A 24268-nucleotide genomic window follows, 5' to 3' on the forward strand; every position below is an offset into this window, starting at 1 on the left:
GACCCAGTATGGTCATTATTATGTTCTTATGATTTGCATTAAATAGAGTTTTAAAATAGGGAATCTTTGATCTATGTAAAGTGTTTTAAAACAAAAATAATTGAAAGTTAGGTTGCAAGAAATTGCCCTAAGACCAGGGATTGTGCGTTCAAAGATCCAAAAATATAAGAGCCTTGTTTATGATTGTGCATTGTTATACCTAAAAGCATCTTTTCAATTTATTTATTAAATACCTCCGATACAATACTTCACTCTGCCTAGACATTTGTATGTTTTTTTGTTGGGGTTTTTTTTTTTTTTTGTATTTTTTGCATGGCCACATCCATTTTAGTAAATAGCAATTTTAAGTGCAACACTATATTAGAGGATTCTTATTTTCAACACTCCAAGGCTGTAATCCTGGCCCCATTTAAGTGTATTATTGCTATCCTGTTACTTTTTGCCCCCCCCCCTTTTTTTTCCCCCCACAAGAAGCATTTTGAGCTTTACATTTTTTAAAACCTAATGGACAAATTCTATTTTATGTATTATTATGTACTCTAAAATTATTTTTATGCAGTTGACGTAACAGTAACACATTCTCAACATACTTATGTGACAATGTAAAGAGAAACATTGATTTTTAAAGATAATCCAAAAACTTAACATGCTTCATTTTCCATCCCTCTAGATTTAATGATATCCATGTCCCTGTGAGATTAGAAAGTGTGAAATTTGCCAGTCATTGTTTAATGAACCATCCGGATTTAGCAAAAGACCTCACCGGTAAGATGCATAATTTAAAGTTTAAAAAAAATTTTGGCTGAGGGAGGAAATTGTTTCAAGTACATAGCAATATGGTTCTGAAATATGTTAAGACCGGACTTGCCTGTGCTGGATGGGGAGTAGTAAGGCATTCATTTAAGGTAGATTTTCCTGTAGAAGGCAAGAGAGTTTTTTAAAAGTAGGCATTTCACATTGGGTATGTCTTGTTGCTAGCTTTATAGAACAAAGATGGTCCAATTATCCTATGTAGAATTAGTTTTAACCTAATCATCTCAAATTTTGATGAAATCTTGGCCCTGACAGAGCAGGTTAACCATTGAGCATGTGGAATGGGATCTTCAGAAGTACTTAGCGTTTCCCTAACTCTGCTTCCATTGATTTACAAAATCCCACCCATGATCTAACTATTAAATTCCTCCTGCAGGCCAGCATTATAGCCAGTTTTAACTTGTGAAAGTTGGAAAGCAGGGATAGAAGAACATAACACAAAGACCAGTTACATCCTTTGGCATATTTTCATTTTTCAGTCCCCTTTGCCCCACCCGCCTTTTTTTTTGATACCATAATCATGATGTGCTCAGCATGCTCAGTCTCATTTTCAGTGGTGATTAGCACCAATAGATCCCACTGACTTCAGTAGGAACTGAATGCTCAGCACCATTAAAAGTCAGGACACTTACAATTAGATTTTTTTCCCCTTAAACCAGATGTTGGAGTAATTGCTGAAGGTGAATGAGCAGATTTTTATAAAGTGGGAAATAGGTCTATATTTTCCTTTTTTTAAAAATGGTTCATGTATTTTGGAAATGTGAAATAAGGCATTATTGCTAAGACTCAATTTGTGCCCACAGTATTGTGGAATCTCTGGAAAATATTAGTTTTGCCTGTCTTCACCTGCTAGTATTGATGCACCAGACTATGGGTTGGTCTACACTAACACTGTAAGTCAATCTGAGTAACACTAGTTCATTTATGTAAGTTACATAACTGAAGTCGACATAATTTAGGGCGACTTCCAGTGGTGTCTACACTGCAGTATGTCAATGAGAGATGTTCTTCCATTGACATAGCTTCCCTCGCTTGGGGAGGTGGAGTACAGATGTTGACAGGAGGGCGCTCTCCCATTGACTTAGCATGTCTTCACCAGACCTACTAAATCGACTCTGCTGCATCGATCACAGTGGTGCCGATTTAGCCGGTAGTGTAGACCTGGTTTACGTTTTGCTGTTCAGACATCTGTATTCTTCGGCAGGTCTCTTCTCAGGCTATATCTATGTTATAGGAACTATAGTAGCATAGCTACAGTGCCATAGCTGTACCACTTTAATCCTGTGGTGTAGACAAAGACTACAGCAATGAAAGGGGTATTTTCATCATTGTAGGAACTCCACTTCTCTGAGCAGTGGTAGCTAGGTTGGACGGAGAAATGCTTTTGTTGATCTAGCTTCATTTACACCAGGGACTAGATCAGCATAACTGTGGTGCTTAGATGTGGATTTTCCATAGCCCTGAGCACCGTCGATCTAAGATTTAAATGTAGACAAGGCCTCATTAATATTCATTGGAAAGATATATTTTAAGTATTTTAGGTAAAAGAATATAAGTGGGGGTCTCAAGGTAAAATTGTTCAAGTTTATATGTGGTCTGATTAGAGAGATGTCGGTTGTGACTCCGCAGTTAAGTTTGCATTGTGATTGACAGGAAACAAATCCTTTAATTTCTATTCACTGTTTCTCTAGAATTTTATAAAAAAGGGATTAAAGGGATTAGTAGGTTGGCTAGTAGTTTAGAGAATACTAACTTTTCACCTTTGGAAACTCTCTGGTTAAGATATGGTTTAAGTTGTAACTGTAAATGAGTTTGATCTCATTAGGGTCTCTATTGGATATTGGCCAGTTCCACGCATACACTACGTAATTTGAGCTGTGTTGTGGCCTGTTGAGTCTATATTTGATGTACTCAAGTAGTCCGTAAATACTTGATGACACAATGGCCCTGTAACAATTTTGAAGTAATCATTACAGCGAACACGGCAAAAAAAATTCTTGTTGAAAGGTATCTAACTATAAAGTTATAAAATCAATATAGTCTGTTTAAATAGACAGTTTTAAAGATTCTGATATGTATTTTGAAGAACTGGTAGCTGTATGATATACCAGAATAACTCTCAGGGAGCTGCTGCAGAATGTAGTTGCAAATCCTTCCCCTCCCCCCCCCCCACCCCCACCCCCAAATACTGTAAAGGACTTTTCTACAATTTTTTTTAAATTAATGCATTAAGGCAAAGATAGGATTTTGATGGGAATTTCTATATTTAGATATTAATGATGCTATTTAAATTGACAGAAGATTACGCTATGACTAAAATAAAATCCTTAATTTAGTCTGTTGTGATGGATCATGCTTCTGTGAAATAATGCTCCCTCAGGGCATTATAGAACAGTGTGTTAAAAACATAATCTAAAATATTGAGGCACAGTGAGCTGAGTTTCAGCCTTAACTCAGAATTTTGTCATTTCCGACTCAAACTAATCTTTAATGATTTACAACATTTTAAATGTATTACTTATATTGTAAACACCTTGGGGCTGAGAATTATTATATACAGTTTCATGTGTAGTAAATGATGTAGTTGTACATTTTGACTGAAGTTTGTGTAGTTTTAATTTTCCTAATAAAGTGTCATTCGTTGTGCATCTGCAACAAAAGCACTTGAGTATACTTTTCATGGTTACCGTTGTTGTTTTTTTTATTGTAATAGAGTACTTGAAGGTTAGATCACATGACCCAGAAGAAGCCATTCGACATGATGTCATTGTTACAATTATAACGGCTGGGAAGAGAGACCTTTCTTTAGTCAATGACCAGCTACTTGGCTTTGTAAGGGAAAGAACACTAGATAAACGGGTAAGGTATAATACTTCATTTGCAGTAATTGCCACCTTTAAATACAACTGATGAAGAAAAAATGGCAAAATCAGAATCTTCTATGCATTGAGGATATGGGTTACAGTTTTGTGCGGTTAATTAGAATGCAGTGGCAAAATTAATTCTCACTAGAAGAAGGCAGACTGTTCAAATGCAGGCAGTGTGTCTGAGCAGGGGCTATATATCAGGGAAATGAGATCATTATTCTGCCAGCAATAATGCAAATTTCACCATCAGCTCCTCACTAGCCAGAGGTCTGACAGTGTGATTGGCCTAAGGGAGTCGGGCGCCCTCCCAGAAACTTGTCAGTGAAGACTAATTTCAGCTCTAGGTGAGGTTTCTTTATGGGATTCATCTCTGAAAAGAGCTTAATGGACTTAAATTCTGGGAAAAATAAAAATTGACAGCTGACTGGAAATGGCTATGAAGCACACGCAACTATTTGAGGTAAACAGTAATATAACATGGTGTTTTTAAAAGGCTTTCACTCTGTGTATTTTAGTTGTCTTTCAAAGTGAGTAGGAGACATATAACTTTTGTGAGCTCTCAGCATTCATCAGATTTTTTTTGTACAGCTTTTGCCTTATTCTTTTATATCTGCTTGTGACTACCTCCTCATTTTGAATCTAGTAATCTTTTGAGGCCTGAACACATGATTTAAACCTCATTTAACTATTCTCCTGCATAAGTACTGATGACAATACCTGCTTTCCATAGTTCATATTCCCCTTGGACAAGCCCCTGTTCTTGACACATATCCATCCATTTGCTTCCATCTGATTCTTTTTGGGCTACTCTTTTTATTCAGCTATTCAACTAGTGTAGATTTTGTAGACTACTGACTTTGTTCTATTTCTTTGGTGTAAGTTGTCTTAGTGCTTCCAGGAGAGGGGAACTGAAAGCTTCTGATCCATGAGAGTCCTCCATGAGAGCTCTTTTTCTAAAGACCCAGCCTGCTTGTAGAAAGGGCACTGCAGAAATGGTTCAAACACTTTCCTCTTCTGTTGAAACAGGCCATTTTATCTTAGAGACTCCAAGTTCAATGGCGCCTTCTCATCTCAATTCTCTAGGAAGAGGCTTATTGAAGGAAAGTTTTGGGACAGGCTTTGAAAGTTGGCTCAAGTTCCCATTTGCCCAAACTTCTAGGCCAGGTAGGGACTTTTCCTTTCCCCAGGAAGAAACCCTTGGGTTAGTCAACTTCAGTGAGTGGCTTTGGAATGAGAAACCAAAGGAACAGACTCCAAGCTCCCTTCTCTCTTTAACCACTTCCCTGAATTTCTCCAGTTTTAACTTTTCCTTCACCACTGAAGGAGGACTCAAAAGCATTTTGGGAGCTGACAACCTGCCTGGCTCCTGTTTTAGAGACCCCTTGAATTGAGAAAAAGGGAGAACCCGGTGATTTTTCTATCCTGAATTTAATAGAAAACTGAAGAAGGGCTTTTCTGACAAATAAAGGGTTCTTTGGAACCTTATGAAAGTGTTGTCTCACCCATTGACAGAAGAGATTAATTGTACCAGGTATCCCAGGAAGGTTTTGACCAAGGTATTTAAATCTCTTTTGAGCTAAATCAAAAGAGCACCTTTCTATCCTTATCCTTCTTTATCACTCTGCTGCCTTTGATGCTGATGATTTTATTCTCCAACTTTTGTTTCTCTTCTCTCTTGGCTTCTTTGACTGTGATCAGCACCCTACTGACTGCTCTTTTAGTTTTTCATATAATAGCTCCTTATCTTCCGTTCTCTCTATGGATTCTTTTCCACACCCATCACTGTGATATCTGAATTTCTCCCTCATCTGACAGCATTCTCTCAGGATTCTGTCCTCCCTTGTCTGTCTGTTAATGCCCTTCTCTGTTCCCATGGTTTCAACTACTACCTTTGTGCCAGTAATTCCCAAACCTACCAATTTCACATTTCAAGCTGCTTCTGATATCTCCTTTTGATGGATGTTCTACTGACATCTTAAGAGTAACCTTTCCAAAGCTGAACTTTTCCAAAATCTTTCCTCCTAATCCTTCTCCTTCACCTTCCTTCCTTCTTCCCAATGACAGCTCAGTCCTTCCTGTCTCCTGTATAGCTGATGAACACACAGCTCAAGATGGGAATGTCTACATCTACATGTGGAAAATAGTATTTTACTACTTTTTGAAAAATAAATATTTTTGTAATACTTTATTTTCTTCTTAGTTTGTTTTAGTTGCTAGGTAAGTAGGCAAATACCCACAAATATGTCAGTATTTTATAATTTATTTAATTGATTTTATGTGCACTTGAAAGTTTTCTGTACTAAAATCTGTATGATATGTCATGCCCCCTAGTGGCAAATTCATAGTTTCTTGCCTTTTACCTACATCCAGTGTTACTGATTGTGAATTGCTTTGTGATTTAAGAAATATATGGCAAAACATAGATCTGATTTTTCCCTCTTTATATAGTATAGGCCCTGACTCTTCAACTGATGGTGTATGAGCAGACTTCTCTGTTCATGTAGAGCTCCATTAACTTCAGTGGGGTTCTATGTGGATATAGCAAATTGTCCATGCACTGTCAATTTTAGACTTTAGTTTGTAATGATTTAGCAAGATGAAAGTTCTCTCATCAACTTAACAGAGGTCCTTGGGCTAAATACTGGATTGATTTTTGGTTGTTCCATCTGAAAAAGGAGTTGGTAGAAATAGAAAGTGGTTTGAGAAGCAAAATAGGATTTGAGACGCTTCCATACAATGATGGATTGAAATCAGAATTCATTTTTAAAAGAAAAACGTAACCTCTTCGGGGTAGGACCACTAGCATAATTGGGGCCTCTGAGCACCACCGCTAATGAATAATACTGAGAGGGAGGCATAAGAGCTTTATAAAATGAGTGGACAGTATGGAGGCAAATAGTTTAGTAAAATTGTAATGAGATTAGACACACTACATGAAGAATAATAGCATCTGCAATTACACTAGATAGGATTAAAAAATTATGAGCACTGTCACAGTTCAGGGGAACTGCACCTGTATTTCCCCTTAGCCATTGCCTTTCTGGGTGGAGACCTCTGTGTTTCTCCCTTATGACTGGGGTATTCCCAGACTGCACAGTTCTCTGTATTTCCCAGCACAGACAGGTTGCCCGAAGGACACCTGATTTCTTTCTCTCCAGAGAGTGATTATCAACAGTTATAACTACCGCAGTTCTTTCTAAGCAGGCCTACTTTATCCTTAAGGTAAAAGGTATGAAAGAAAAAACATTTAAAAATAACAAAACAGCATAAACATATGGTAATAGGCTTACTAGAATTAACCCCCGCCCTAACATGGATTCTGGAAAGATAAGTACTTTAACCTCGACCCTGGGGAGTCCTTGTGGTTATCAGTTTATCACAGCTTGAGCTAAGAACAATCGTACTCATAACCTTTCAGGGTCTTTGATCTGGAGTTTCCAGATGTAGGTAATTAGTACACAGTGAGTCTCTCTCGCAGGGCATATATTCAAAAGGTTGCCTTCTGAGGGGAGAATTTGCATCCCTCTCACTGCAAAGTACTTACTAGGAATCCTCATTATACCTATTGTTCCAAAAAGACCTTTGAACTTCATGATACCTTCCAGAGATTGCATTTCTTTCTGCTAAAGAATTTCTATACAATCTCACAATAGTACATAAACATTTCCTTTCTAATATAATATGCCCCCAAAGTATTAACCTTAGTTCAGTAAGGTTTAATGTAATTCAGTAAAATAAATTCAGGATATTGTCAGTCTGTCACAAGCACTATGAATTCTCTCATACTTCAGGACTAGCTGAGATGTGGAAGACATTCTCTCCTAAAGTACAAATTGCACAATTGCAGTTTCATGAACTTCTTTGGGGTGGAGGGAGAGGAAAAGTTGGATCCTTTGAAGCTTCCAATGTAGATCATTATGTAGGAAACAGTAATACCTAACTAAATGAACCATTGTTCTGTTCTGTTCTGTTCTATTCTGGTTGCTTCCATGAATTAAAGTTGAGTTTAGTGCATCTGTCTGTTAACTTTGTCTTTCTCACTTCATTGCATTTAGTATATATTGTGTGTATTTGTGATAGATATTTAATAAACATATTTTTCTTTTAAGTGGCGAGTAAGAAAAGAAGCTATGATGGGACTTGCCCAGCTATACAAGAAGTATTGTCTTCATGCTGAGGCTGGCAAAGATGCTGCAGAGAAAGTGAGCTGGATAAAGGATAAACTTTTGCACATATATTATCAGAATAGCATTGATGACAAGTAAGTCAACTTAAGCCTTCATAAATTTAATTGTATAGCTATAAGAAATATTCTGAAGAACAAAAGTGTACACTTATCCCGAGGAAGTTGTTAGAAGATACTAATGATGTCCTCATGGCACATTTTAAACATTAGTGCTGCAAGTGTTGCAAATAGATTTGGAATTAATTCAACACTCCCCCTTCCAGCACCCCCGATTAAAGATTATTTGCTCTAAGTTATTTAGGATGATCAGGTTTTTTGTATTTAGCCCTAAATTGTAGACTTGGAGCTAGATCTGAGATGATGGTTAGCTTTTTCTTTCTTAAACTCACTGACTACTGCTTGGAAAAAGACTCTACTTTTGTTTCTCCTATAATCAGTTTTTGTTTTCTTGTGGGGGGCTTTTTGGTCAGTAAAAGTTGCTAAGGTTGACTGCTAAAATCCATCATTACCTGTGGCAACCTTAATTCTGCTTTCATAGGTATGCATAATAATAGTCTTTAATTACATGAGGTACTTTTTTTTTTTTTTTTTTTTTGATGGGACCCATACCTCTTTCAGTGCACAAGATGGGTAGTGTGCAGGGAATAAATCAGTGTTGCCTAGTGAATGAGGTGGTTGTCTGTAGAACCCTTGCCTCACTTGTTGCAAAAATTAGAATTGTGAAATGAATGAGGTAGGGGATGGAAAGAAGAGAAAGTGTGTGTCACATGTCATGGCAACTGCACCTGTATTTTCCCATCAGTGATTCAGCAAGGGCACCCACTCTTGGCTTTCAGCTCCACAGCAGTTGCCTCTCGTGGGTGGAGAAATGCATCTCTCTGCCTACTGGTCAGGATATTCTCAGGTTGAACAGTTCCCGTGCCTTCACTTGCTGTTCCCAGTGCAGACAGGTTGCCCAAAGATACCTTCTTGCTTTCTCTTCAGAGACAGATAACAGTGTAAATTGCTACAGATATAAGTTACTATTCAGTTTTTTCTAAGCAAGTCTACTTTATTCTTAAGGTAAAGAATATTACAGAGAAAACATATTAAAAACAATAAAAGAACCTATGCTAATAAGCTTACCAGAGTTCATGTAACACTCACATGGGCTCTGGCAAGTGCAGTCTTTTAATATCTCATCCTAGGGGCATCCTTGTGGCTTCAGCTCAGAACAAGCACCCTCATAACATATTCAGTTCCCTTTTTATAGAGCCTAGGGGTCTTTGAACTGGAGTTTCCAGAAGCAGGTAGGTAGTACACCCTGGGGAGAGAGACCCTTTGTATATCTTCAGAAGGTTGGCTTCAGAGAAAGAGAATTTGCATTCCCCTCACCTCAGTGTGTTTCCGAAAGAAATCCACTTTATACATATTGTTCCAAAAAGACCTTTGAACTTCCTAATACTTTCCACTGATTTCATTAATCTTGTTTTTCTGCTAAATTCCATACACTCTCACAATAGTACATAAACATTTGCATTTGCAATACAATGAGCTCCAAAGGTGTTAATCTTACTGAATTAGGGTTAACTTCATTCAGTAAAGTTTATCTTAATTCCATAAGGTTTGTTCAGGATCATACAGGATATTGTCAGTCTTTCACAGAATTTTCTCATGGTTAAGGCAGTTGAATGCCACTGAGGAGATTAGGTTTCTGTTCTTGCCATAGATTCCTTTTGTGATTCTGGGCAAATCATTTAGACCAGCATTTTCCCAGGTGCCCACTAGTTGTATGCTGCTTATTTTCTGAGTGCCCAACTTGAAAAAAATTGGGGCTTGATTTGTAGAGATGCTTGATGCTTAGAACTGCAGCTGAAGTCAATGAGAGCTGTGAATTCTCATCCTCTCTGATAGTAGAGCAGTGTGGTTTGGTGGGATGAACCTGTGTTGGGGCTCAAAAGGCAGTGAGTTCCAATCCTAGCTCTGCCACTGACTTGCTCTTTGGTGGTGTGGTAAATGATTTTGTCTGTCTTGTTTCAGTTTCCCCATCTGTAAATGAATGTAAGGATACTTACCCACAACCCTCAAATTTAGTGCTGTAGGGCTTAACTTAATGTGTGTACAGTGCTTTAAGCTTATAGAGTACTATTAAAATGCTGTGTCCTCTGAAAATCAGGCCTGTGTGTCTCAGATTAGTGTAGTCTTTTGCAAATTTTGGTAATTTCCTCTGTGACTCTGTTCCTCTTCTGTGAACACCCTCAAGGCCACACTGAATGATGAGGATAAAAAGAGTTATTGAACAGCCGTCTCAGTCCTTGAGCACTATCCATCCTGTGCACTGAATAAAACTAGTATGTGATCATGTGTGTATCATCACACACTCACACATGCACAGAATGAACGTTACACAGACAGCCTTAATTTTGTCACTGCCTAACATTTTAGAGCTTGAGTTTGCAACCCTAAAAATGTTCTTTTAATATATTTTTGGTATGCAGTCTGTATGATTAAAGCTTATCTGTTGTGCAGTGCATGGTTTTGTATTTTAGTTACATATAATCATATAAACTGCAACTACTTTATTGTGAAGTTCTTTAATCAAAGTTTCCATAAAAAAGTTGAGAAATTTAACTTTGCCCACTTTGTTTTCCCTTCACTCTTTTTTCTTAAGTATATCTTGGTGTATGCTTACCTCCATTTTTTTCAGTGTTGTTTGTCCTCAGTTTTTTTTATTATAAATATCAGCAGTTTTAAATACATTGTTTCTGTTTCTTAAATACTATCCTTACCTTTTGAGACATTTTGCTAATTCTACCTTTTCTTCAGCTTCTTCTTGTATTCTTCTTTTGTGTTTTTTACTCTATGGGTGTGCACACTCTTCCTGTTCCCCTTTAAATGAGAATGGTGACAAGGATAGATCCTGAGACTAGTTATTAGAAGAATCTAGAGGGAGAAAGGAGAATATCATGGGTGATTAAGGCCCATTTTTCTTGGCATCTGAAGGAATGGGGGAGAGTTCATCTGGGCATTTCTCTCACACCTTTCCAATAGCAGTAGGAAGGAGACCTGTGGAAGGCAGATAGTTACTACTTTCTTCTACCCATTTAGGCTGGAGAAGGTTCCAGTGCCAGTATAGCATAAAATCATAGAAATTTAGGGCTACAAGGGACCTCAAGAGGTCAGGATCTCTGTTTTACAATTAATCTGAACATTATGGATGACTTTGGAAATGTATGGTATTAAAAATTTATTTTAACTTTTTCTCTTTTCTGCAGGTTACTGGTAGAGAAAATCTTTGCTCAGTATCTTGTCCCACACAATTTGGAAACAGAAGAGAGAATGAAATGCTTGTACTATTTATATGCTAGCTTGGATCCAAATGCTGTCAAGTGAGTAGAGGTAGAAAAGTAGGCTGCTTAGATGCTTTTAAAATACATCTTTCTTTTGAATCTTTTCCAGCGTATGCCTTTTGATAGAAAATGATCAGTCTTTATTGCTAGCTCTTAGTCAAAGTATTGGTAATGACAAGACCTGACGTTCTTGTTAGTCAAGTAATTTGAGAACTCTAACTCCTCTGGATTTAGACATTAATAGCTGGTGAAATTAACTAACCTGATTTTTATTTATTTAACAGTTTCTTATATTGGAAACTTCTCTGTGCAGGTACCATGACCTCCATAGTATTTGTACAGCATCTGTCATCCAGATCCCGCACTGTGCTATCACAAGATGAACAATACAATAATAAATAATGAATTACCAATACTGTTTACAACTATAGTTTCAAAGTATTTCAAGTACACATATTTTTAAATGCTGATTCCAGATGGATAACTACAATAAAACAGGATGCCTTGATGTTAGGGGGTATTTTGATCCAATTTTAATGTTTTCAGTGAATTTTACATCAAGAGTAACAAACTCTGACTTCAGTTATTTTGAATAAGATCGGTTACCTGGTTGCAAGATTGAAAGTAATGTGCAAGAAAGTCGTAGTTGAATAAAATTCAAAACATCAATTTAGTAACAATTTTAGGGCTGCAGTATGGCTTTTAAAAGAGTTATAAGGTTTTCGGTATAGGTAGTTAATATTATGAGACTTCTGTCTATTCAATGTATAAATTGAACAGAATGCAAATAAATCTGTGGCCTGTGTGACTGTGGAGAATATTATTTCAATTTTTTGTGTGAGAGAGAATGGGGCATTCTGTAATATCTTGTCTATAGCAGGTTGGATATAGGTGGATGGACAGTAGGGAGATTGTTTTGTCTCTGGCTTGTATGTCGTAACTGATACCAAATGTTATAATCTTGGTATATTCGTATGAGGGTAATACAGTGGAGGATTGAGTCTGATGTGAGTTTGTCTTTTGTAGACAAGTTTTGTAGTATAGTGTGACTGATTTGTCCTAGAAGGGAAAAATGTTTGGGAGGACATTGGTTAAAGGATTAATTCAGGTAGAGGGACAGAGCTAGGGTTGGGCTTAGGAACCTTAGCTTCAAATTTTCTACTTTAGAGATTTTAATATTTTTTAACTCAAATATTCTCTTTGGAAAAAAAATTCTCTTATAAGAAACAAACTTCATTCTGTTTTAGTTTTTTGGGGTCATGATGTTTGTTTTTGAGGTTGGGAAGTTTCCTTGGTGTGTGGGTTTTTTTTTTTTAAGGCTTTGTGGAAGTTGAAAGCTCTGACAAAGATAATGGACCAGGTTCTGGTTTCAATTTCACCAGTATAAATCTTGAGCAACTCCACTGAAATCAATGGAGATGTTCTGGATTACATTGTTATATATGAAACAAAATCTAGTCCACTATGCTTGAAACTTGTAACCCCAGTTAGTGTAGCATTTGATAGAACACCTTTCTAGTGTCTTACAGATGTTGTACATGTGAAAAATATAAGCTCAGCTAATAATAATAGCATATGCTTTACTAGCTCAATAAAACTAACATATTCTTACAGCATTTGAAGGAACGTGATTGTCATTTCTTTTTCCCTCCCCTTCACAGAGCACTGAATGAGATGTGGAAGTGCCAGAATATGCTTAGGAGTCATGTACGAGAATTATTGGACTTGCATAAGCAGCCCACTGTACGGTTTTTAAAAACTTTTTGTTTTGTCATTAGAGCTAATTTATATAGAGCTAATCTTTTTTGTTTAATGTGATTATTTTGCTGTTTTGGTTTACACTCACAAAATGTTGGTCTTTCGTTAAGTAGAAATAAACAGATATTTTAAAAATCACTTTCTGTAAGTAACTGTTTCACCTGTAGGGATCTACATGATTTATCATGATTTTCTGTTACCAACTAACAACTTCTTAAGGAGTCAAAAAGTCACATGTAACATTTTATTGTCAGTTTCTCACTTTCGCTTAAATCACTATGAAATGTTTTAAGATTCTTAAATGGACAGTGCTGTAACATCAAAATAATTATAATTTGTTCATGTTAAAGCAGAATTCAAATGATATTTTAGTAGGATAGGATGTTGCTTGAATTCTCCTTATAGGCTGTATCCTGAAACTGTAGATGAAAATTCATGTTTGGTTTATCATGTTTCAGTGGCTTGTTGTAGTTCTGCCTTATTACAAAAGGCAGAATGTATGCTACATATTAATTTTGCAGTTTTTTGAGTGTAACACTTGTTATTAATACCATTGTACTTTCTAATTTTTTGGAATAACAGACAAAAAAGAATGGATAGGGCTGCAACAAAAGTAGTGACAGATTAAATGAAGTGTGTAATATAGCATATTACCTGTAGGGAACATCACTTATGCTTTTTTTTTCTCCCTCCCCCAGTCGGAAGCAAATAGTAGTGCCATGTTTGGAAAGCTGATGACCATAGCAAGTGAGTGTGTTAATTTGTTCTGTAAATAGTTATTACAGTATACCTGAAGTTTGCATGATTACAAATATTGAAATAATTAAATAGTGCTGAGTTACAAGTTGTAGGTTTATCTTATGTTTCAATTTTATTTAATAATATAGAAAACCTTCCAGATCCTGGAAAAGCACAAGATTTTGTGAAGAAATTCAATCAGGTTCTTGGGGATGATGAGAAACTTCGATCTCAGCTCGAGTTGTTAATCAGCCCTACATGTTCATGTAAACAGGCAGATGTCTGTGTGGTAAGGATATGGAAAAACTGAATTTTATATGTAACATATTTGGGCGTAACTAGCCATTCAGAGGTGATGGCATCTCAAAGTAACTTAGGTCTGGTCTACACAGGGGGAGGGAAGGGGACTCAATCCAAGTTACGCAACTTTATTCACGTAGCTAAAGTCGACGTACTTAGATCTACTCACTGCAGTTTCTTCACTTCGGTGAGTCGACTGCTGACGCTCCCCCGTCGACTCCGCCTGCTCCTCTCGCCCTGGTGGAGTACCGGAGTCGACGGGAGGGCACTCGGGGGTCAATTTATTGTGGCATACCCTTAATGTAGTTTTATGTGACTACTTTAGTTTCATATTGCATAAAATGTCTTTTTGGCTAACGTGCATAAAGAGCTCTCAGATACATTTTAGAATCAACAACTCAGTTACTAAGAGTACATTTATTCACTTAATGTTGTTCCTTTTTTGGGTGATGGCAGTCAAACATGATCTCTGTAATAGTCTTTTTGTGATATTCTTTTAAGTCTTGTTTAATGTAGAGCTTCTGTACTTTGTCTTCCAACTCTACTGAAGCGTTTTTATGAATAACGTAAACCTTACCTACCTTATAGATTTTTTTTTTGACTTCCAAGAACATTCCTTTGAAGATTGTATGTGTATTCTGCAATTGTGTTTTTGTAAAGGTCTCTACTCTTTGTCGTCATTTCATGTAAAATAATTGTCCGAGTATAAATTAGATGTCAGATGCTATTTCTTGGGTCTGCTGGTTTGACCATTATTTTTTACCGGAGGCATTTGTAGTCAAGAACATGTGCCTGGACCTCTTGTGAGAGGTTTGCAGTGTTGGATTTGTCACTCAGAGGTCCTAATTTGTTCAATAGTAAGACAGGTGATGCCCTGTATAAATAGTTTCTCTCAACTGTTATTTAAAAGGAGGGCTTCATTTTTTGTTCTCAATAGCCATACCAACATATACAGAAAAACTTTCAGTATGCTCTTCAGTCCCAACGTACTCAGACAGTCTGAAAGCTTAGTTGTTATAAAGGACAATAGAGTATCAAGAGAGGAAAGCTTCCTCAGTCCCACTGGTTCCTTTGACATCTTCGCTGAAGCAGCAATTTTTTTTTCACTTGTAGGAAGCTTAGATACAGTCCTTTTATAATTTTAAGGAGCTAGGTACATAGGACCAAGAAGTAGATCATGTGGAAGTTTTCCATATTTAAATTTTGACTCTCCAAATTTTGTCCACCTGAGGGCCAAGTTGGCAACTTGTCTAGAGCCAGATGGCCTCTGCTGATTTTTTTTTTTCTTTTTTAAAGCAGCAAACGCTATCTGTTTATTTTCAATACAGAAATGCCATTGCTCAGAACAGTCACATGCTGAGACCTGTAGTATCTGTATGCCATACATATATATTAAAGATGGGGGAACTTTTAAAGCACATTGTGAAACTGTAGACCAGACTTTGGCCAATTCTGTTTCAAGTGTACATTTTATTTATCTTGATTTAAAGTATAAGAGAATGCCTATATGCTCACAAGCTCTAGGCTCCCTGACAGTAATTAAACTTACAATCCTAACAGCAATTTAAATTTAGTCACAGAAATATCACCTAGCAGCCCTGGAAAGTACCAGCCAATACCACTGCAGCAGCAAAAGGAAAAAAAAAAAATTCCTACTCAACCAAAAAAATAATTCCCTCATAAAAACACCATCTCCCCCCAAATAAAGCCTTGGACTTTACAGTGAAATATGAAGATCAACAAATTCAGGCTATTTCAGACAAAGTGGGGATCAAGTTCCAGAGCGTAGGACCCTCAAAAGAACATCCTGTTTTCTGTCTCCTATCTCTTGTTGCAAGAAAGGAATCAAACTTAAGTGTCTCCACTGGACTCAGCTGTGATAGTATTCCATCAGGAGAGTATATGTCCTGTGGATCTCACTCCAGGTGCTCATTCAGCTTGTGTGCAAGATCAGACTCTTTGAATAGCATTGTTTGTTGGGCCTCCCATGCACCAGGTATGTCCTTGTGTCCTTCCCCTACCTGAGAGCGTTAAAAGCAGAATGGCTCCAACCAACCCTCAGTTCCTTCTTACCGCCATCAGTGAAATTTTTCTTTTTGCAATTTCCTCCTCTAATTAGGCAGTTAAGGTCAATTTCCTAACAAATTTCCCCTTTCCTTTAATTTTTAATAACATTTTAAAAAAACTTAATTTCTTAAATTGTCTGTAGCATTCTGTGCCACTTCTTAACCTAAAATGGTGTTTTTGAAGCCATTAGGCTTCAAACTCTGTCCATCGTGTAACAAACTTATTCCTCTGACAGACTATCATAAAGGTGAGAGCCATGTGCTGGACTGCTGCTTGGTTTGCTGTACTTTTTCTACAAGAACAAGTAAATCAAGGGACCCTTAGCAGAAGTTTTACCTTCTTGAGCAATCAGTGAGAGGAACTTCAGACCTTGGAGAATGGGCATCAATCTCCAAAATGGAGCTTGTCACTTCTAAGTCCCAATCAGCCAGTGACCCTGTTAGCCAGCATGCAACACCTAAGGGCAGTACTAGCAAAGGAACTGTGACACCGTTGGACAAGGATCTGAGACCAGCAAAAACTATCTCGGTACTGGCTACAATGCCAGCACTGAAAACTGATGCTGCTCCTCACCAAGACAAGGGATATCAGAACACCAAGATAAACATGATTCTTGACACTCATCTCTCTTTCCGTAAGGAGAGGCTTAAACCTTCACTCTCATCCCAGGAACGGAGCACTAATCCCACTCCTATGATGGGGCAAATGACACTGGCACAGCTTCTAGCTTGGTAGCAAAGAGACTGAGTGCCTACATCTAACACCGTTAGCGACTGACAAGCACCAGGGTTGGCATTGGTAGTAGTATTTGCCCCAACAATAAAACATTTTAATGGTGCCAGCCAACATGATGTTGGAGAAGGTTGCTATGTCTCTGGCACCAATCTTGGCCCTGATGGCACTACACTGAGCACCGGTGTACATCCCAGAGCTCACATTACTAGTGCCACCTCAAAGATCCAGTGTCACCATTGAAGGATGTCTACCCATTTCCCCCCTCCTCAGGACACCCCATCTCCCCTCTATTTGCACAGATCAGGAGAGGAGTTTCACTCTTCAAATCAGGAATATTCACTTCAGAGCTTCGATCATCCCTCCTTGAAGCTCTTAACCCAGCTGTGCTCTTTTTCTGAACTCTCTCTCAATCCTGGGTTCTAAACTATCCCTTGCCTTTGATCTGTCTTACATTTATAACTCCCAGGGTTACACCAAACTCGTTACACCAAATTAGGGTGCACCTGGACTGGAACAGCAGAACTGGCTCCAGTTTCATCTAAGGGGCCAACTACCCCGTTGCACACACAGTAAGACGTCACTTCAGACTTCTAAGCCACTTGTCATTCTGTACATACCACTAGCTGGGCTTCACCTACGTCCTTTACAAGGCTGGCTAAGGTCGATGTATCATCACAGGAGACATCAAATGAACATGCATATCGTGGTTCCAGCTCACATTCTGTCATCACTGAGCTAGTGGTCAAATCCCAAGAATGTTCAGAAGGGAGTATTACCCCCTTCTCCACATCTCTTCCTACAAAAGACACTGATCACAGATGCATCAGGAACAGGGATTGGGCTGCACAACTAGACCACCTCCAGATACAAGGAATGTGGTCTCAAAAGGACATGACTCTACTCTATACATAAATGGTCTAGAATTATGAGTGATCAGATTAGCTTGCATAACATTCCTTCCTGTTTTAAAGAATTCCATCATGCATATTCTCATGGATGACACATCTGCGATGTATTATGTAAACAAGCCAGGAGATGCCTGCTCATCACACCTATGCCGGGAGGCAATCAAGTTATGGACATGTTGTTGACACCATGAGATAACTCCAACAGCTCTCCTAGGAGCCATCAGCAATTGAGCAGACTTCCTAGGCTTCAGCTTCCAGTCACTGGATCTTGTTACACCTTTATCTGCCAGAGTAAAGAGGAGACCTTTATTATAAAATTTCTGTTATCCGTTTAGGTACTTCTCTTTGATAAGCTAAATAGAATGAGCTCCTTGAATGTCTCATCATAGGGCATGTTGTCTAATCCTTTAGTCATTCTCACAGCTGTTCTCTGAACCCTCTACAATTTATTAACTTCCTTCTTGAATTGTAGACACCAGAACTGGATGCCGTATAACAGTAGTGGTTGTACCAGTGCCAAATACAGAGGTAATGTAACCTCTCTCCTCCTACTAGATATTTCCTGTTTTATACATCCAAAGATCAGAGTAGCTCTTCTGACCACAAGTGTCGCACTGGGAGCTCATGTTCAGCTGATTACCCACTATAATGCTCAAGCATTTTTCAGAGTCACTGCTTTCCAGGATAGAGCCCCCCAGTCCTGTAAGCATGGCCTGTATCCTCCTCATTAGCTGTATGCATATATATTTAGCCATATTAAAATGTATATTGTTTGCTTGCACCCAGCTTACCAAGCGATCCAGATCACTCTGTATTAGTGACCTGTCATCCTCATTATTTACCACGCCTCCAATCTTTGTGCCATCTTCAAAATTTATCAGTATTTTATGTTTTCTTCCAAGTCATTGATAAAAATGTTGACTAGCATAGATAGGGCCAAGAACCAATCCCTGTGGGACCCCACTGAAGCATATCTGCTTGATGATGAAGATATCCTGTTTAGTTACATTTTGAGCCCTATAATTTAGCTAGTTTTTAATATGTCATTTAATGTTTGTCCTGTTGATTTTGTATAGTTCTGGTTTCTAATAAAAATATCATACAGTCAAAATGCCATACAGAAGTCTAAGTAATCAGTACTATTACGTTTGTCAACCAAATTGTAATCGTGTCATAAAAAAATAAAATTAATTTGACTAAACTCATTTTGATTGGCACAAATTATATTACTCACATTTAATTCTTCATTAATAGAGTTCTATAACTTACGTTCTGTTTATTTTGCCTGGGATCAAAGTCAGGCTGATAGGTCTATAGTCACCCAGGTCATCCTATTTACCCTTTTAAAATTTGTTTGCAGTGTTGTTATAGCCGTGTTGGTCCCAGGATATTAGAGAGACAAGGGGGGTGTGGCAGTATCTTTCATTGGACAATGTTCTGCTGATGATGGAGACAAAGATGTTGAGCTACACAGAGCTCTTCTTCAGGTCTGGGAAAAGTACACAGTGTCACAGCTAAATACAAGGTGAAACAGATGTTCGGCATAAGAAGTTAATACATATTCCAAGAGTTCATTCAAGGTAATGTGGCCTATTAGAATCTCTGCAGCCATAGGACAAAATAGGCAGAGTTTTAGTGGGTTACAGATTGGTCTTTATTAAGACCATGATTTTTAGTGTCTAGCATAGTTATCAGTTTAAGCTCCAAGGTTTGTCTTTTGAAGGTGTTTTGTGCAGATTATCTTGGAGGAGGAGGACTGAGGTCAAATATGGAGTGATTGTTTTTTGAAAAGTGTTCGCCCATAGGAGATAATGTGGTTTTGTCTTGTATCATTTTTCTGTGTGAGTTCATTTGAGAGTGTAGTGAGTGTTGTTTCGTCCATGTAGTTGTTGTTGGGATATTTAGTGCAGTGAATAAGGGACATCACGTTGTGATAAGTATGTGTAAGACCCCTGGATCCTGAAGGGGGAATTGTGGGGGGTGCTTATCACCATAGCAGTGGAGATATGTCTACAGGTTTTACATCTGTTGTTCTGGCAGGGTCTGGTGCCACTTTGAGTTGGTGTATCCTGGGTGGGGGGAGCTTGCTTCTGATGATGAATTTGGCAAGTTTGGGGGGTTGTTTGAAGGCCAGAAGTGGGGGTTTGGGAAAGATTTCTTTTGGGATGTGGTCCCCATCGAGTATGGGTTGTAATTGTTTAACAATACCCCATCTGGGTTCCAGAGAAGGGTGGTAGGTGACAACTAGGGGTTGTCATCAGATCTTTAGCTGCGTGTGTGTTTTCCCTCTGTGCTGTCCCAGCTCTGCGCAGATAGCTGGCACAGCAGATCTCAAGCGAACCACCCAATGACCACAAAATCCGTTAAGGTGCGAAGATGCTTGGTCAGATTTATTGTCAACAAAGCACGGTCCTAGCTCCCCAGATCAATGTCTACAGTTACACTAGCACATGTATGCCGGTGACAATGGATGCAGCTCAGTCAGTGGCGGGACTTTCCACTGCCTCCTCGGCTGGACGAAGACACTCACTCTGAGATACATCTTTATACACCAATACAAACAGGTTACGTATCACCCTCTGACGTATTAGGGTGCCACCCATTGCCTTGTACCTGTAGGTTCGATCAAAACATCTGTCTTCATCATGCTGTCTTCCTGACCTTATCCTTATGATGGGTCAACATGTTCCTGTTATCTTTGGGGAATGTGCTGGTATTGAGATGTTCTGGTACCACCCTTCTGGAATGTGCTTGCTTGAGTGCTTTGTGCCTTGCATCGCTTAGGAATATGTGTTTTTTGCATTATGAGCCCTATGCTTGCCAAATTCTGTGAGCAGGGCCTGCCTCTTGCTCCCGACCTGACTGTGCTTTATATCAGCAAAGTTTTGACCACTTTAGTTCAGGCCGCAGGCCTCTGATACAAGGGCTTTTGTCTCAGGCTCTCTTCTTACTACAGGGATATGTGGCTGGAGAGTTCATTTTTTCTGTATTGAAGCAGGTTGTCTCGGGGTATTTGTGTGGCTCATTCCATGATGTCATCTACTTCTCTGATGGAGTGTCCTTGTTCAGAGAAGGCAGTTTTGAGCGTGCTAAGATCTGTATCCCAGACTTTCTCCTCAGAACATATTCTGTGGTATATGAGTGTGTGGCTGTAGATAACCGATTTCTTGGTGTATTTGGGGTGGTTACTGGATCTGTGACGGCAAGTATGGTCATCCACGGGCTTCTTGTGTATGTCTGAAGGGTTCCATTGTTGAAGCTGATTATAGTTTGCAGGAAATTGATGCTGGTGCGAGAGTGTTGTAGAGAGAGTTTGTTAGAATTCTTAAATGTGGACAACCTAGCACAATCTTGACCCATTGATTATATTTTGTTCAGTTCCATTAAAGTCCACCTTACATCAATTTCAGCATGCCACTCTCCTCCCCCCATGCAGTCTTGTTAAGTTTTCTCTGACCCGACTATATCCAGATTTTTAAAGAGGTTACTCAATACTTACCTCACCAGTTAAAGAACCCCCTCCAAACTGGGATCCTTACATCCCTCTACTGGCTCCTCGTCTCTATCACATCAAACGTAAGCTGTTCGTCTTCACTTTTAGTGCCTTTCATGGCCTGTGGTCACCCTATCTATCCTCTCATTCACTGTCAAGATGTCAACTTCCTCTTCCAGTTGGCCCAAGATGCCAGCCTACATGTCCTACTAATTAAATATTCAAACAAGCACCTTTGTTTTTTCTCCCATGCTGCCCCTTACACTTTAAAGGAATTCCCCATCAGCATCTGCAAAACTAACTCATTATCTTCCTTCAAATGCCTCCTTAAAATTCTTCTTTGCTGTGATGCTTACTAAAAAGTTGACAGCAGTTAGGCTGCTGGTGTACTGAGCAATACTGTCTCCTTGGGTATGTCTACGCTGCAGTTAAACACTTGCAACTGGCCCAGGTCAGCTTGTTTGGGTTCTCAGGGCTGTAAAATTGCAGTGTAGACTAGCTGGCTCAGACTGAAGCCTGAGCTCTGGCACACAACAATGGAGGAGGGTTCCTGAGCCCAAACATCTATACTGCAATTTTACAGCCATGCAGCCTGAGCCCCATGAGCCCAAGTCAGCTGATATGGGCCAGCCTCTGGTGTTAAATTGCAGTGTGGACATATGCATTGTTTTCTTGTACTTCCATCTGTCTGTGCTCCCTTAACTCTCCAGCCTGGGCTGTCTCTCACAATGCTTTGCTTGTGACAAGCTGCGAACCCTTCCAGGCACTATCACTTAGCACAACAGCATGTGGAGCTCCAAACCCAGCTAAATTATGTGAATGCTCCCTGAGCCACTCATGACTCACACAGAGAAAGTCCCCAGCGAATCTCCCAAGTCCCCAGCCTTGCACCTCCAGAATATACCGTCTTGCCCTGGACAGAAGCCTGACCAATGTAAGTTTATTACCCAGTCTGCCCCTCTCTCGATGTAGAGACGATGCACACTAGCCTTTGTAAACTGAGCTGAGATTTCCCAAGCGCTTCAAGCAAAACACACTGTTTTCGGTAGAATATAAAACAGGGTTATTAACTACAGAAAGATAGATTTTTAAATGATTATAAGTGATAGGCACAAAAGATCAGAGATAGTTACCAAAGAAAATAAAAGGTAAGCACACAGTCTAAATCTTAAACCTTATTAGATTAGGCAGTATTTGGATCAAGCAGCTTTCCTCACCCCACTGGATATTGCAGGTAGGTTACAGTTCTCAGTACACAGGCTTCCCCTTTAAGCTTGGGACCAGTCTCCTCAGTCCAAATCTTTGTTTTCCCAGCATCCCATCTTATGTAGGGGAGGAGAAAGGCAAAAGCATGATGCCACTGTCCCCTATTTTATATCCTCAGTTCATGTGCCTGGAAAACATAAGCCCCAACATGTCCTGGTGGGCTTTGCTGAGTCACGGAGGTAGGGTGACCAGATAGCAAGTCTGAAAAATCGGCACGGGGGTGGGAGATAATAGGCACCTACATAAGAAAAAGCCCTGAATATCAGGACTGCCCCTATAAAATCAGGATATCCAGTCTCCCTACATGGAGTTGAGCAATCTCCCATTGTGTAAGGCTTGTGAAGCTCTCTTTACAACATTGTAAGTCCCTTGCTTACCACTCCCCTGCTGATTAAGGGTGGTTTAATGCCCTCCTGAGAGAATATCACCTCCTTTGTTGTCGCTGGAGAACTAGCACTGGAAGACTCTCAAACTTACAACATATTTCAGTAATAATCATACAACAAAATCTCCTAATTTCATATACACTAATGATAGACGTGTTTTGACAGAATGATGGGTTTCAGCAGATTGTGACTTTTCATATGATATCTTACATGGCACACTTTGTATGAAATCTATCATAATTATATGACGGGTGAATATGGGATTCCAGGGTGTTTCTTTGAGGTACAGAGTGCCACAGTAAGTAACCGTTTTTTCTTAGGTAGTTGGATGAAGTGCTTAAGCCATTGGTTATTTGCATAAAAGATACTGGGTCAGATTTATAAAGGTATTTAGGCACCTACGGGTGCAGATAGGAACCTATGTGGCATTACAAAAGTGCATAGATGCCTAACTCACATCACTACCATTAAAAGTCCATGGTAGCCACAGCCCATACTTTTCAATGATTGTATGAACTGTGAAGCTAGTTCGTGAAGAATTGACTTTTGTTCAGCATTATTTCTACAAATACAAAATGTATAACACTTAAGAAATAATTAAAATTAGTGTAATGATTTTTGCTTGTAATATAACACTTTTTTCTTTTTGTAGCGGGAGATAGCCCGGAAGCTTGCAAATCCCAAGCAGCCAACAAATCCTTTCCTGGAGATGGTCAAATTTCTTTTGGAAAGAATTGCCCCAGTGCACATTGACTCAGAAGCCATTAGGTAGGCTGGAAGATCATACTGACCCATTACTGACTTTAAAGAGGATGTTAATACTAGGATTATCTTCCATATTAATTTACATCTGGTACAGAAGTATCTATCTGCATTTTTAAAAATTGTTTATATAGTTGTCTTCATTTCCATCAGTCTAGAAAACTTGACTTAATTTCTGCTTTTTTTTTTTTTTTTTTTTTTTTTTTTTTGTTTTTAATTTTTTTATAATTTTTTTTTAATTTTTTTTTTTTTTTTTTTTTTTTTTTTTTAAGGCTTAGAGGTGCAAATTGTAGAAACATTAATATAAAAGATGGTATTGGTAAATGGACCATTTGGAGGCCTTATTTGAGGATGACAGGCATATATAACTTCCATATAGCTAACACTGGACACAGAATGCTATCTAATAATTCAATCAATTACTTTATCTTTGTGGGTTTGAGGAGGAGAATTTTGGGGTTCCTTTTGTGACTTACCTGGCAGCTTGATTATGTAACTGAGCTAATACTACCAGCTCAGTTTGTCACCAAAATAAAGGCTTTGGGAAAAAGGTGTGTTGAGGGGAGGTGGGATCATTTACCAAACTATTATATATGTGTTTTCATATTGTTTTGATTTAACTGAAATGGCTTTTTAAATAAAATATTCCCCAGAAAAGTC

The 24268-nt window shown here is 38.6% G+C and overlaps 1 protein-coding gene across 3 annotated transcripts in view; it reads left to right on the forward strand.

Moving 5' to 3' along the window:
* Positions 1 to 24268, forward strand: part of PDS5A (PDS5 cohesin associated factor A) — a 156766-nt gene that overhangs the window by 82210 nt on the left and 50288 nt on the right. For all 3 annotated transcript variants that reach the window (XM_026647975.2, XM_026647973.2, XM_026647974.1), the window contains exons 10-17: positions 671 to 765; positions 3527 to 3672; positions 7790 to 7941; positions 11121 to 11234; positions 12857 to 12938; positions 13652 to 13700; positions 13841 to 13980; positions 23499 to 23614. In XM_026647975.2, the coding sequence (XP_026503760.1) occupies positions 671 to 765; positions 3527 to 3672; positions 7790 to 7941; positions 11121 to 11234; positions 12857 to 12938; positions 13652 to 13700; positions 13841 to 13980; positions 23499 to 23614 (894 nt within the window). The remainder of the gene's footprint in view (positions 1 to 670; positions 766 to 3526; positions 3673 to 7789; positions 7942 to 11120; positions 11235 to 12856; positions 12939 to 13651; positions 13701 to 13840; positions 13981 to 23498; positions 23615 to 24268) is intronic.

The sequence above is a fragment of the Terrapene carolina genome, unplaced genomic scaffold (genome assembly GCF_002925995.2).
Source record: "Terrapene carolina triunguis isolate 2854851 unplaced genomic scaffold, T_m_triunguis-2.0 Scaffold66, whole genome shotgun sequence".
Taxonomy (NCBI): Eukaryota; Metazoa; Chordata; order Testudines; family Emydidae; genus Terrapene; species Terrapene triunguis.